We start from the raw sequence: 14,034 nt of genomic DNA, 5'->3' as shown, positions 1-14,034 counted from the left end.
ATGAGATCGGTTCTGCTGGAACCGCTCTCTTAAATAGACCTATGAGAGCGGTTTTAATTTAACCGCTCTAAGAAGTCTTATTTCATTCTATTTCTGGCGAAATAGGTATTAAACAATTCAAAAATTACTACTTTCGCCAGCCGTTTGACGAAATTCTGTTTCACGTGGCAAAAATACCCCAGATTAGAAAATTGTTTCAAATTTTCTATAAAATAATAAATTATTTTTTAATTTACAATATTTTAATAAATTTGCCGAAAAAAAAAAGAAAGGAAAAGAGAGAAAACAAGAGTGAAAATACTAAAGATGAAGTATAAGAATATGTTCTCTCTCTCTCTATATATATATATATATTGTATAACATTACATCGTAAAGTATATTTTAAGTTAACATGTATTTATTTTCACTGATAATGGAAGTTGCCAAATTAACAGACACGTCTAGATGCGTCCAAATTGTACACGACTACTTGTGTAAACATGCTTTTAACAGATTATAAAATAAACAAACAAAAACACAGTTTGATGAACCCAGACTTTCAGCAGTTGCAAAGACAACTGCAGTTGGCGGTGCAGTTGTTATTGAACTGCCAGCATTCACAAAGTTATGTTCTTTAATATTTTATTTCATACAGAAGAAATAATTTTAAGGATTGAGAATTGTTCAACAGTTTAATAAAAAAACTACACATGATCCTCCACTAATACATATGGCCAAAAAGGGATTACAAAGAACTCAGATGTGTTAAAATGGGATCAAAGCAATAAAAGAACAAAACACTGTGGTAAGGTGATAGCCAAAATCCCAAGGTGACAACGTGTCATCACTTCTAATCAAGAGGGAAAAAACTAACTTTGATCCCAAAACAAAAATGGAAACGGTCAAACTCTGAATCTAACTGCGGCAACACAAGCCTACAGAACTAGCTATTGACTATGTTACCATATTCTGAAACCACTACATATGCACATATTATTATACATTGCACATTCTTATCAACAAGACAACGAAGTCAATCCTACACGCCTCCCTAATTGGCCAAAAAAGCAATGGAGGCGAATTCCGGAATGATCTACTAGTAGTAAGCAATTTAAAGTCTGAGATATCCCCATATATTAACAAGAAGTACTAGTGAGACAAGTACAATGGCAGAAACTGCAAGAACAGAAGACCACATGGCACGATTGTAGGAAATCTTTGACGTGGGACGGACCTTTCGGCCCGATAGAAGGTTCTTGGGCTCGGAGATGGATTCTGCAGTTGCAACGTGTTGCTGTAAAATCTTTTTCGTGTCAGCTGACTCAGGAGGTGCCTTTGGCTTCTCTGGCTTTGGTTTCTCTGGTTCATCAACATCATTAGTAACAGTGGAACTATCGGCAGCAAAATTGTTTTCTGAAACTTTGCTCTCCTGCAAAAGAGGACCACATGAATCTCACAACACATGCAGTGAAATATCTGAGTCAGATATGCAGGTTCAACAAATTTCTTACCACGGCAATGATGGTTTTTGAATTATGGTCTTCTGGTGCGCATGTCCCTACTGTTGGTATTACATTTGAACCAGGTGATTGCCTGACAAATCCTCCCAATCGTATTCTTCTTGGTGCAATACCTTGTGATATCATAGGGTTTGCGTTTGCCTGCTCATTTCGTCCTTGACGAGACCGTATTCTGATTCCAGTGTCGCCGTTAACAAATGCATCAAAGTTTCTTGATTGCTCATAATCATTGCCCACATTGTGCACTTGGCTGATTCTAGCATCAGTTGAGAAAGCCATTTGGTAATTGTTCTGAAATGATCCAATATTGTTCTTCTGTTCAAATGCATCCTTAGAATTATCAGCATGTAATGCTTGCAGATGCTGCAGCATGCAATAAAATTGACATTATACAAGTTGAACAAGGAAAGCATGCTACATAAAGTTATTAAACAGATATAATACAGTCATTAATTTAATTATTAGTTAGCATAAAAGAAGTCATTTTAATGGCAGAAACTTAGAATAACCAAATGATAAAAAGGGTTAGAGCCATCACTCACTGTCATATTGGCCATTTCCACATCTGAGTCACTGCCCGATCCATATTCCTTAACATTGATCAAGGTTGAGCTCAGGTCAAGACTGCTGGAATCGTCATGGGAGAATGCATCCCAATTAACAACTGAGTCAAAAAAGTCTGAAATATTTGGCTCATTTGTGCCATACAGAAGTTCTGGTTGATTGTTAGGCTGATAACTGAATTCTGGTGGGAAATGTGCGTGGACAGGAGAGAATAATTTGTCATCTAATTGCTGATTTATTGGGTCATAAAATATGTTCACATTCAGCGGCTGATCCTCCTGAAATAGTAAAAATCAAATATAGTTACTAAACCATTAATTTCAACGTCTGCAAATCATTTATAAAGGGGAAAGGGATGTGAAAACAATAGAAGAAGAGGAAGAAATCAAAGATTAAAACTCAGTCAGCCCATCTAACCTCCGCAACTGATTCTACAAGTTGGTATTGTGCATCATAAACATCACACCCGTCGCTATGGCAATCAACTGGGATTATCATGTTGGATACTGCTTCCTCAGAGTTCTCAGTTATAACTGCTAGAGGCTTATCATCTGTAACCTGTGAAGAAGATACTGGAACCAGAGCTGAATCAGATTGTATTTCTTCAGGAGAGTAATTGGCGGTCATAGGAGTTGAAGCAATCCGCTCCACTTCATCACCATTTGAAACTTCAAGACTCTCGTCTTGTTTCTTAAATAATCGACAAAGGACATATGGATTCTGTTACAAGTCAAACCAAACAAACTGAGAAGTCAGCCACATATCACCTTCATCATCATATAAATTCTTAGATTGTCATAAATTTCTGTAGCTTAATGCTGATAATTATATATAGATTTGTTGGTAGTACTCCATAAAGGTTACAAGAAGTTGGACCAGAGGTAATGGATACGGGTAAGAGTGCACTGAACTAGAAAAATGTAACACGAGAACAACAAGAAACATTCCAAATCAAAATAACTAGGTGGAGAATTAATTCAGACAGATTAAATACAATACTCAACATGGTTTGACTCAAAGTTAGAAAACAAGAACTTCTGATAGACATTAAAACCTAGAGAAGAATCAATTCAAACAAAAAAATTTCTGCTTTACCAATGAGTAAAAGTAGGAAAGTAGAGGCACAAAAAAACAGCACAACATTTTAAACACAACAGTGGAAAAAACTATACATCTATTACAGTTCACGACAACTCAAAGTCAAAACATCATGAGAAGTAAGATCAAAAGCAAAAATAAGAAACAATAAAAGTAGAAGATAAGAGCAGACCTGTCCAGGATTGGTACCATCAAGCTCCTTGAGGGTAGGCCTGTACTCATGCATAACCCAATTGGTCCTCTTCCCCTTGGGAGCACGACCAGTATAGAAAACCAGAGTCTTCTTCATTCCAATCAAGGTGGAGCTAGACTTAATCTTGCGATCCTTCCCTGTTGCTTTCCAATACCCATGATTCGTAGCTCGGTTCAACCGGTGCCCATTCGGATACTTCCGGTCCTGCGGACAAAAGAAGAACCACTCGGGATCCTTGTTCCGTACCACTGACAAATCTACAATACACAAATCCATTAACCAAGAACAAAATAAGCAAATCAAACAGCATAGCAACCTTCCATAGTAATGTTTATCACTAATTCCACATCTAATAATTCAAACCTTTTTCTTTCCACAGAAAGAAATTAACAAAACTTAGATACAAAATCATAAATATAACAATAAATACTGTTGTTGGTACTGTTCCCCCAATCAAACTCAGATTTCATCTCATTAATTGCCAAGCAGTATTTACAGAGATAAAATGCTAATTTTGGTTGGACAACAATACCAACTGAATTTAAGTTTTGTTAAAAAGAAATATCATAAAAAGATAATAATTCAGCTACAGTGTGAGAAAAATTAGTAAAGCAAAAGACCAAAACTTTCCCAATTATGAAGAAACCCCAAATGAAAGATTCAAAGAGAAGTGAAAAAAATACCAGGCAAATCCCAAGGCTCCCATTTGCAGACATCAATTTCACGGATGACCCAAACATCATCACCATTTCCGTTGATCTTCAAGCGCAGGTAGTAATCAATAAGCTCTTCATCGGTTGGACGGAAACGGAACCCTAACGGTAACGTGTTGAGAGACAACACCGCCAGCTCGTCCCCACGCGGTGGCGGGCAACACTCCACAATAGCACCCATCACAAATAAGCGCGTTTCCAAAATACCCAGAAAGCGAAAGAGAGAGAACGAGAGAAACTTTGAGGTAAAATAGCTGAAATTGAAGTGGGAATCGGAAGGATTCTAAGGATTATAAGTGCTTTTTGAGTTTTCCGTCACGGGTAAAGGAAGTTGCTGAGAAAGTGAAAAGAGAGAGAAGGTGGGTGAGTCATTGCTTCTTACACTACATGTATTGGCACATTGGTTGTTTCGTTGAATATAAATTCCTCGTATATGCACTGAATACAATGTATTCTGCTCTTGACCTCGTTTTTCGACTAAATCACAGGGTGATGCCAGCCCCTGAAATTTACAGTGGAGGGTAAAATGGGAAATAAGTTTTGCTGCGAAATAGGACTCAAAAGAGTTTGCCACGTGGCATCAATCGAGGCCTCTCATTTAACTTGGGGAGTAAGGAACTGGGAGTTACCAGTGTGAACGAGATGTGTTGCATACACAAAACGACAACGTCCACCAATTACCCACCTCAGCGTTTCTCTCTCTCTTACTACCTCTTCACTCGTCACTGTCCTTCTGTTACTTTTTCTTTTTAGTGCACAAGAACAAGATCACTCCCTTTTTATTTTATTTTATTTTTATTTATTTAGCCTGAAGATTAGTCTAAAAAATATCATCCTATTACTTTCTGCTTATTATAATTGTAGATTTTGTTTTTATTTTAAGGGCATGTTTTTATATTTTCTTTGTGAATCGCTAATGGGCAATGGTGGATGGCTCAATAAAGGGTAAAGCGATTGATGCTTTTTGCATTTCTTTCTCTCTTTAATACGTTGGTCTGGTTGGATTCTCTGTGGAGGAACTTAAAGTACAAACCATAAATAGTTTTTATTAATGACATTTAAATCATCATGACCTTATTTTAAAACTTTTAAGTTTACTAACAATGATTATTTAATTAAAATTAAAGTAAACTTGACATTACAAAAGGTCATTTTGTTAGTGACATTCTATTAATGACAATTATAGTTGAAAATTACTAAATTTACTAACAATCTATTTTAATTAAGATTCTATTTCAGTATAGTTATATTTGTTTCGTAAATGAAGTTAAATAAATAAATTATTGAATGTCTCATATTCTTATGAATATTTTTAAATTTGATCAATATTTTAAAATGTAAACTAATATAAAAATATCTGAAAAAATTGAAATTATAATGAACATATTTGATAACTAGTTTATGTAAAATTTTAAATGCAGTTTAAAATATAAACAAGATTTAAGATTTAAAATATGTATGCATAATTCAGAAAAAAAATCAAATTTTAAAACTTAAAAATATTGTTTATAATTTTCTAAGAAAGGATAATATAAATAATTAAGATTGAAGCTTCTTTAAAAGTATTTGAAAATTAAGAGAAAACAAAATTTTTATTGACGAAAAAATATAAATCCATAATTAAACTAGATCCAGAGATCTGAATTTATATTAGAAAGAAGGAAAAACAAAAAAATAGAGCGCGGAAAGAATGGTTACAGAAATACAACAACCAAAACAAATACTAACTAAAAAATCTATATGGTAGGAGCCGTAGGATGAATGAAAATATTGCTCCAAGTAGTTTGAGCTTCATGATGGTCAGGCCCAGAAGTAGATACTTCATTATTCCGTGCAAGCTAGAGGGTGCTCAGATGTCGAGAACACCTAGCTTGGATAAAAAGGAATGAAACGTAGTTGTAAAGAAATCTGCAATCTGATTATGAGTAGAAATAGGAAGTAAACGGAACAGACAAGCAAGTAGCTTCTCACGAACCAAATGGCAATCAATCTCGAGATGCTTGGTGCGCTCATGAAAAACAGGATTATAAGCGATGTAGATGGCACTCTGGTTATCGTAAAACAAAACAGGAGGCTTGTGATATTGAATATGAAGATCTCGAAGAAGATAGTTAAGCCATTAAAGCTCACAAACAACAGAGCCAAGAGCATGATATTTAGCCTTTGTAGAAGAACGAGCAACTATTGTTTGCTTCTTAGAATGCTAACTTACAAGGGAATTACTAAGAAAGAAACAATAGCCACTGATAGATCGTTGAGTATCAAGACAATGACCCTAATCTGCATATGAAAAATCAACCAACTGAGTAAAAGATTTTCTGGGAAAGAAAAGAACCAAGCCTAGTGCCTGTTTAAGATAACAAGCAATACAAAGGGCAGTCGATGGTGCGTCATAGTAGGGGCTGCCATGAACTGACTGACTTGCTGAGTGGCAAAAGTAATATCAGGGCGTGTGAAATTGAGGTACAAAAGGTGACCAACTAGTCTTCTATAGGAAGAAACATCAAGAAATAACTTTGCCTTATCCTGATAGAGCTTAATAGCTGGATCCAGAGGAGTAGTAGCAGGTTTGCAATCAGTTAAAGCAGTATCTTTAAGTAAATCAAGACAATACTTTCTTTGGGACACTGAAATACCAGAAGTAGTGTGGGCAACTTCCAAACTAAGAAAATCCTTCAAAATTCCTAAGTCCTTGATACCAAAAGTAGTATGTAAATGAGACTTAATAGAATATAAGTCAGTGGTAGAAGTACCAAACAAAAGGATGTCATCAACATACACAAGGATACCCAAGAAAGAAGAAGAATTATATTTGAGAAAAGGGAAATGATCAAATGAAACTTGAATAAAACTGTGATAACGTAAGAATTGAGACAACTTTTAATACCACTGCCGGCTAGCCTGTTTGAGGCTATACAGAGATTTTTCCAATTTGCAAACCTGACTAGGAGAAGTACCGTTAATCCAAAAGACAAAGTCATATAAATGTCTTCTTGAAGGTCACTGTGAAGGAAGACATTATTGACATCTAGTTGGTGTAAGAACCAATTATGAGAAGCAGCCAATGCCAAAACAACTCTGATAGTAGTGACTTTAGCAACATAAGAGAAAGTATCGAGGAAATCTAAGCCTTCAATATGATTGTAGCCTTTAGCTACTAAACGTGCCTTGTACTTTTCTATAGTGCTATCTGGTTTTCTCTTGATCTTGTAAACCCATTTGCAGTCAATGGGTTTGACATCAGTAGGAAGAGTAACAAGAGACCAAGTTCCATTCCCTTCCAAAGCTGCCAATTCAAGTGTCATAGCCTGTTTCCAACAATCAAATTTGTTGGCCTCTGTATAAGTTCTAGGTTCTTGCTCTAGACCAATAGAGATACCAAAAGCAGCATGTGAGCAAGAAAGAGAAGAATAAGAAAGAAAAGAGCTAAGAGGATAGGGAGTACCTGAAGAAGTTCCTGAAGAAGATTGTGTTTGAGAGCGTGTGGTGATTGTATTATAAACATATTGATCAAGGTAAGGAGTCAAGAGAAAACACGAGTGAATTTTTGAAGAGTGACCTCCGGAACTACAGGAGGGGATGTAGAATCAGTAGGAGCGAGAAGTGAAACTTCATGTGGAAGTTCAGACACAATAACTAGAATAGGTGAATCGTGAACATCAGAAGGGGTAACAGAAAAGGTAAAAAATAGTTAAATCTGGTAAAATAAAAGGATTATTGGTTGGTATGAGTTGAGTGAGTGAGAGAGAAGAAGAAAGATCTATAAGATCAGTAAAGGTAGGTAAAGAAGTGTCAGATAAATGAGGAACATCTGAATTAGAAATAGTAATACAGATTGGAGATAAATTAGATTGAAGGTAATGATAAGGAAAAATATTTTCAAAAAAATGAACATTCCTACTAACCTGAAGAGCTTTTCTTTGAAGATCATAAAGCAAATACCCCTTGGTTCCTTGCTTAAATCCCACAAAAATACATTTGTAACTTCTTGAATCAAACTTAGACCTGTGAGCCTTCAAAGAAGAAGCAAAACACAGGGAACCAAAAACCTTGAGATTTAAAAGATCAGGTTGTTTAGAATGCAACATCTCATAAGAAGATTTATTTGATAAAACCAAACTTGGTATTCTATTTAAAAGAAAAAAAGCATGAGCTGCTGCTAAATCCCAAAAATATTTAGGTAATTTAGCCTGAAAAAAAAGACATCTTGCAACATTTAAAATAGTTTGATGTCTTCTCTCAACCTCCCATTCTGTTGTAGTGTTTCCACACAGGAGGTTTGATGCAAAATACCAAATTTTTGACAAATAGATGCTAGTTTAAATTCTGTTCCATTATTAGTCCTTACAATCTTAACACATTTACCAAATTGAGTTTGAACCATGTAAATGAATGTTTCAAGATGATATATCGTTTCTGATTTATGCCTTAAAAACACAATCAAAATATGTCTTGAAAAATCATCCACAATGGTTAAAAAATAGTTATGTTTTTGCAAAGTTGGTACACTATAAGGACCCAAAACATCCAAATGTATTAACTCAAAAGGTTCAGATGCATTATGAGGACTAAGAGAAAAAGGAAGCCTCTTCTGTTTGGAAAAATAACAGATATCACAAATATGAAATTGATTTTTATCACTAATATATGGATACATGGAAGACAAAAGTTTCATCCTAGAGGAGGATACATGTCCAAGTCTAAAATGCCATAAGGCAGAAGGAGAAAAATAAACTAATAAAGTACATTTTAGACTAGAACAATCATAAACAACATTATTGATGGAAGGTTGAGAATGTATGATTGATGGACTACTGTGAAGAGTATATAATTCACGCACAAGATCAGCAGAACCAACCTTCTTCAAGCTTCTCAGATCCTGCATAATACAAATATCTGAAAGTAAGATAATGACACAATATTGATGTTTGGCTAATTTAGGAGCAGAAATAAGGTTGATAGAAAATTCAAGTAAGAATAAAACATCTAAAAGTGTGAGATATGAAGTAACAGGAACATTTCCTGAATGAGTAGCAATAGATGAAACTACCATTAGGAAGTTTGACAGAAATAGAAAAAGATAAAGAACGAAAAACAGAAAATAAAGATTTGTCAAAACAGATATGATCTGTTCCACCAGAATTTATGATCCAAGTGCTGGTGTTGTTGCTCTAGAAAGTACAAACAAATGTATTACTTGAATTGTGAATGGGATCAATATCTCTAGTGGTTAGAGCAACAACTTGTGATTAAGGAACATTACCAGTCGAATTTGCTTGTTGTAACAGAGAAATAACATCTTTGTATTTTTCAGCTGACAAAGAGAATGAAGCTTCTAAACCTACCTTAATAGAAGTTTGATCATCATCATTAACAACAGAAGATTCTCCAACAATATTGTTTGAAGAACGAAATTTTTTCTCTGAAGATGGACCATGTAATTTGTAACAAAAATCCTTGGTGTGACTAGGACGCTTGTAATGATCACAATAACGATAATTTTTCCCTTTGGAATTACCATAGTTTTTGTTCCTAGAATCTGAAGCATTCACAAAAGCCTGAGAATCATCTATAATATTCAGAGAAATTCGCCTTTCTTGTTGTAAAACCAGAAAAAAAAAAAAACACGATCCAAAGGAGGAAATGGTTCCATTATAAGTATTTGAGTTTTGACAACATCGACTTCATCGTTTAAACTAGCAAGAAATTTCATGACATAATTTTCACTACAATAAAGTTTTCCACAAGTACTTGCTACACAAACACAACGTACTGAACAAGAACAATTAGGAAAAGGATGAAAGCTCTCAACCTCTTCCTAAAGAGTACTCAACTGAGTGAAGTAATCAGTAACAATATAAAGACCTTGTTTGAAATTCAAAATTTCTTGTTGTAATTTAAAGATTCAAACACGATCAACTTGTAAAAACCTATCTTTCAAGATTTTTCAAACCAAAAAGCTAAATCTACATAACTGATGCTTCGAGCAATCGGTGAATCAACAGACTTTAAGATCCATGAAAGAACAAGATTATTACATCGTTCCCATGCTTCAAGAGACGGATCAAAATCATCAGTAGGCTTAGGAAGATTTTCATTAACAAACCTGAACTTATTCTTGGAGATGAGAGCATGCATCATCAAACGTGCCCAAGCATGATGATTTTTGCTCGAAAGAAGATGAGAAACCAAAGCTTGACACAGATTCTCGCTAGGATGCACATAGTAAACACTCAATTGATCTGCAACAGGATTAATCAGAGGAGGAACTTGAGGGGCTAGTCGCGGAGGCATGACAAAAAATGAAGAACAGTAGAAGTAGATGCTTAAGGATCTAACCAAAAAACAACTGATACCATAAAAGTATTGAAAAATTAAGAGAAAACAAAATTTTCATTGATGAGAAAATATAAATCTATATCTAAACTAGATCCAAAGATGTGGATTTATATTAGAAAGAAGGAAAAAAAATAAGAGCGCAGAAAGAACGGTTGCAGAAATACAACAACCAAAACAAATACTAACTAAAGATTCTATATAGTAGAAGCCGTAAGATGAATAGAAATATTGTTGCAAATAGTTTGAGCTTTATGATGGTAAGGCCCAGAAGTAGATACTTCATCTTAAAAAAATTATTTTAAATTAATATATAGGAATTTATAAAATTTAAAAGAAAAAAAAAGTTGACAATGAAGTGTGATTTTTCTAGCAATAGTAATAAATTAGGAGATCAAATATTTCTCCTTCCCTTTTTTATCTAATTTTTTTAATAAGCAGAATAAGAAATACTTAAAATCTACGTAGAAGAAAGTTAATTACAATGATTAATATGTAGTTTTAAATTTTTTACTTAATCCAAATATAGAACTCTCTTATTTTTCAATTGCGCATAGACCCATCTTTAGTATATAAATTTAATTTACTCTATCAGTTTCATCACATCCAAAAACTTTAGAATTAAACAGAGTCTTATTTTAATGTAACTAAATACTCTACAGTACAGTCATTCATTCAGAATATAATCACTTTCTACCTTCTCCCACCATATATTAAATGAAAAATAACTAATCTAATTTAATTGATTTTACTCAAAATATAAAATTATTTAAAATTGTATCATTGTATGGCAAGTTTAAACGAATTCATTAAACTATATTAGCACAAATTAATCCACTTGGTTTAAAGTTTCATTGCATCGCATTAATTTATTTCGTTTTAATAGAACTTGGTCTATAGATTGTGTGATCTCCGTATGACGGTCGATATAATTAAGGCCTATAAACAAGGCCAGTCTAATATAAAGGTAGAGAAAATTTGGCTCAAGGTAAAATAAGATATTTTTAAATAAATACAGATAATACAAAAATTTACAGTAATGTAATAATAATTCAAATTAATATTAAAGAAAGAATCAAATTGATGTTACTTTCAACTTAATCAATGAACATATAATATCTGTTTGACATTTGTATTTTTTTTAGGTCATTTATTTGTGTCTTGGTTTATATTTTAACAAAGAAGGTATACAAGTTTTATTATTTTTCAACCTACTTTCATTCCAAAACAAAACACAAATCTGAAAATTTTTAATTTAGGGGTTGCTTGTTTACAGTTACACGTTCCAAAATCAAATTTCAAAACAAAGATGAATGGTTAAAATAAAAGGTACACACTGTCCTATGAGTGGTAGAAGAATTTTTTCAATTGTAGTAGAATCAATTCTATGTTCTGTCTGACCAATCAGGCCCTTGTCATCAGCGCGATTTAGACACATGCTAATGTGGTTCTCCACAGTCAAGACCCCAATCTTCTACACTAATTTATGGAAGGAAACCACTGTATCATTATCATTCAACGTATTTCAATAATCCATTTCAAATGTGAAAGAACACAGAGACAGTGGGAGAATGATATAACATGGAAGAGCTTTGAGTTTGGAGAGGATAGGAAAACGAAAACCTTCCAAAGAAAGAATATTTCACAAAAGTCTATACATAAGTACATAAATCATTAGTGTAAAAATCACTTTTAATGCTCTCCTTTCCAGTAAAAAAATCACTTTCAATATTAATTAAAAATTATATTTAATATTAATTAAAAATAAATGTAGATATAACTGATAATAATAAGTCAATTTTTTTATCCTAATTTAACAAATAATGTAAAAAATGTCATTTTTTATATTAATTATAAATAAGTAATTTTAAAAATATTCTACTTATCAATTTTTTTGACAATTTAACATGTCGTTCTTTAATATTATTAATGTTGGTTATCAATTACATCAATGTTTATTAAAATTTTTTATTATTATTGACTCCGTAAATGAAAAATATTCAATATTTGTCAATGTTATGTACCAAAATAATTGTGTTAAATGAAAAAAAAAAAATTAGAGTAAAATTTATTGTTATGTCCCTAAATAAATATAAGTAAAAGTTTGTGTTTATTAATTATGTAATCAACAATGCTAATTAAAGTTCGAGAATATAAGTTATTTTTCAAGTTATGTTATTTCAATTGAAGCGTCTATTTCTAAAATCTTACATTTTAATTTTTTTTACATTGATTATAAAAAAAATTAATTTAAAAATGACATTTTATATTAATTCTCAAAACAATTAATATAAAAAGTTATACTTAAATTAATTTTTATATTAATTTAAAATATAACCAATGTAAAAATTACTTTTTATGTAAGTTATTTAGTAACTAATCTAAAAGGTTATGTAATTTTTTATTTTATAGTTGTGAACTTTGGAGAAGTATAATTTTTATCACGTCTTTGACTTATATAGATTATATGTAAATTTGTTGTGGGGTCTCAACAAATTTTTTTAAAATTTTAATGTTTTTCCCATTTATGTAATTATATATCTTTATATAACTTTTTAGATTTATTCAATCAAACACTCGATAATAAAATAAAATAAACAAAATTCAAACTAGATATAATAATAAAATAAAATAAAGGCAATTTGTACATAAAAATTAAGTGTCTTGATTAAAATTTTTTTTATGACTAATATTATTGATAAAATATTTCAATCCTCAACAAGGACATCAAAAACTTAATAATTATGTAACAAGTGCGTCAAATCGTTTAAGTAATAACTATAATAAGCGGGTATCATTCTCCAAAAATTGACTTATCAAACAATACTTTATTAGTCAAATTTTTATTTAGATAAAAACAATTTTGATTGAAGAATGCTCTAAACTTACAATTAAAACAAAATAAAGATTAAAAATTAAATAAATAATAACTTCAATAAACAAAGAGTGATCTCAAAGTTCAAAATACCAGAGATTAAAACGGTCTAAATTTTTTTTAATTTTTGTTGAATTTATAATGCTATATTTGGGAGTTGTGTTTAAAAAGAGAGAAGTATTAACCTTTATTTAGGAGTTATTTAATTACGAGGATAATAGTTTAAAATTTTTTCTAAACTCTTCAAAGCTCTCTTAACATTAATTTTTTGAGTTCTCTAATTAATAAGTTTTCTCTTTTTTACTTTCTTGTACTTTTTTTCTGTTAAAATTCTATTTTTTTTTAAATGTCAATTTTTCAAGTGAAATTCTTTTTTAAAAATTTATAAAAAAATATTAGTTTTAAAAAATTATTAATTTTTAGAAAAAGAATTTTTTTTATAAAAATAAAAAATATAAAGTATAATAATATCATTTATAAAATTAATCTTCCATCACCGTCTACTCTCGATATTAAACATTTAAATAAAGAAATAGTTTAACTTTCTCCCTCCTTTTCACTTCCCTCCTTCCCCTTTCAAACCTTTTTCTCACTCTCCAAACTCTCAAACAAAGTTTTAAAACACTTGAATGGAAAATTTGGTATTAATGAAATGATTTTAAGTGAATAAACTCCAATTCCTTAGTAAAACAATTCTCCTACTTTTGACAAAATATAATAATTCATAGAAAATATTTCAAAACAAATATAGATTA

General features: G+C 31.8%; 1 protein-coding gene across 2 annotated transcripts; it reads right to left on the bottom strand.

Moving 5' to 3' along the window:
* Positions 1-609: 609 nt before the first annotated feature.
* Positions 610-4,530, bottom strand: LOC113874992 (NAC domain-containing protein 62-like). Of its 2 annotated transcripts, none has more exons than XM_027513365.1 (6): positions 4,039-4,530; positions 3,335-3,612; positions 2,482-2,784; positions 2,043-2,342; positions 1,492-1,863; positions 610-1,409 (listed from the first exon to the last, which is right to left on the bottom strand). In XM_027513365.1, the coding sequence occupies exons 1-6, from the start codon at positions 4,247-4,249 to the stop codon at positions 1,092-1,094; spliced, it is 1,782 nt and encodes a 593-aa protein (XP_027369166.1). In that variant the 5' UTR covers positions 4,250-4,530; the 3' UTR covers positions 610-1,091. The 2 variants fall into 2 exon arrangements, with proteins under 2 accessions (XP_027369166.1, XP_027369168.1); XM_027513367.1 differs by having other exon boundaries at positions 679-1,409; positions 1,492-1,815; positions 4,039-4,468.
* Between the last annotated feature and the right edge of the window lie 9,504 nt (positions 4,531-14,034).

The sequence above is a fragment of the Abrus precatorius genome, unplaced genomic scaffold (assembly GCF_003935025.1).
Source record: "Abrus precatorius isolate BTA unplaced genomic scaffold, Abrus_2018 Scaffold8, whole genome shotgun sequence".
NCBI classification, from domain to species: Eukaryota; Viridiplantae; Streptophyta; class Magnoliopsida; order Fabales; family Fabaceae; genus Abrus; species Abrus precatorius.
The sequence above is the reverse complement of the archived record's forward strand: the minus strand, read 5'-3'. Positions and strand labels throughout refer to the sequence as shown.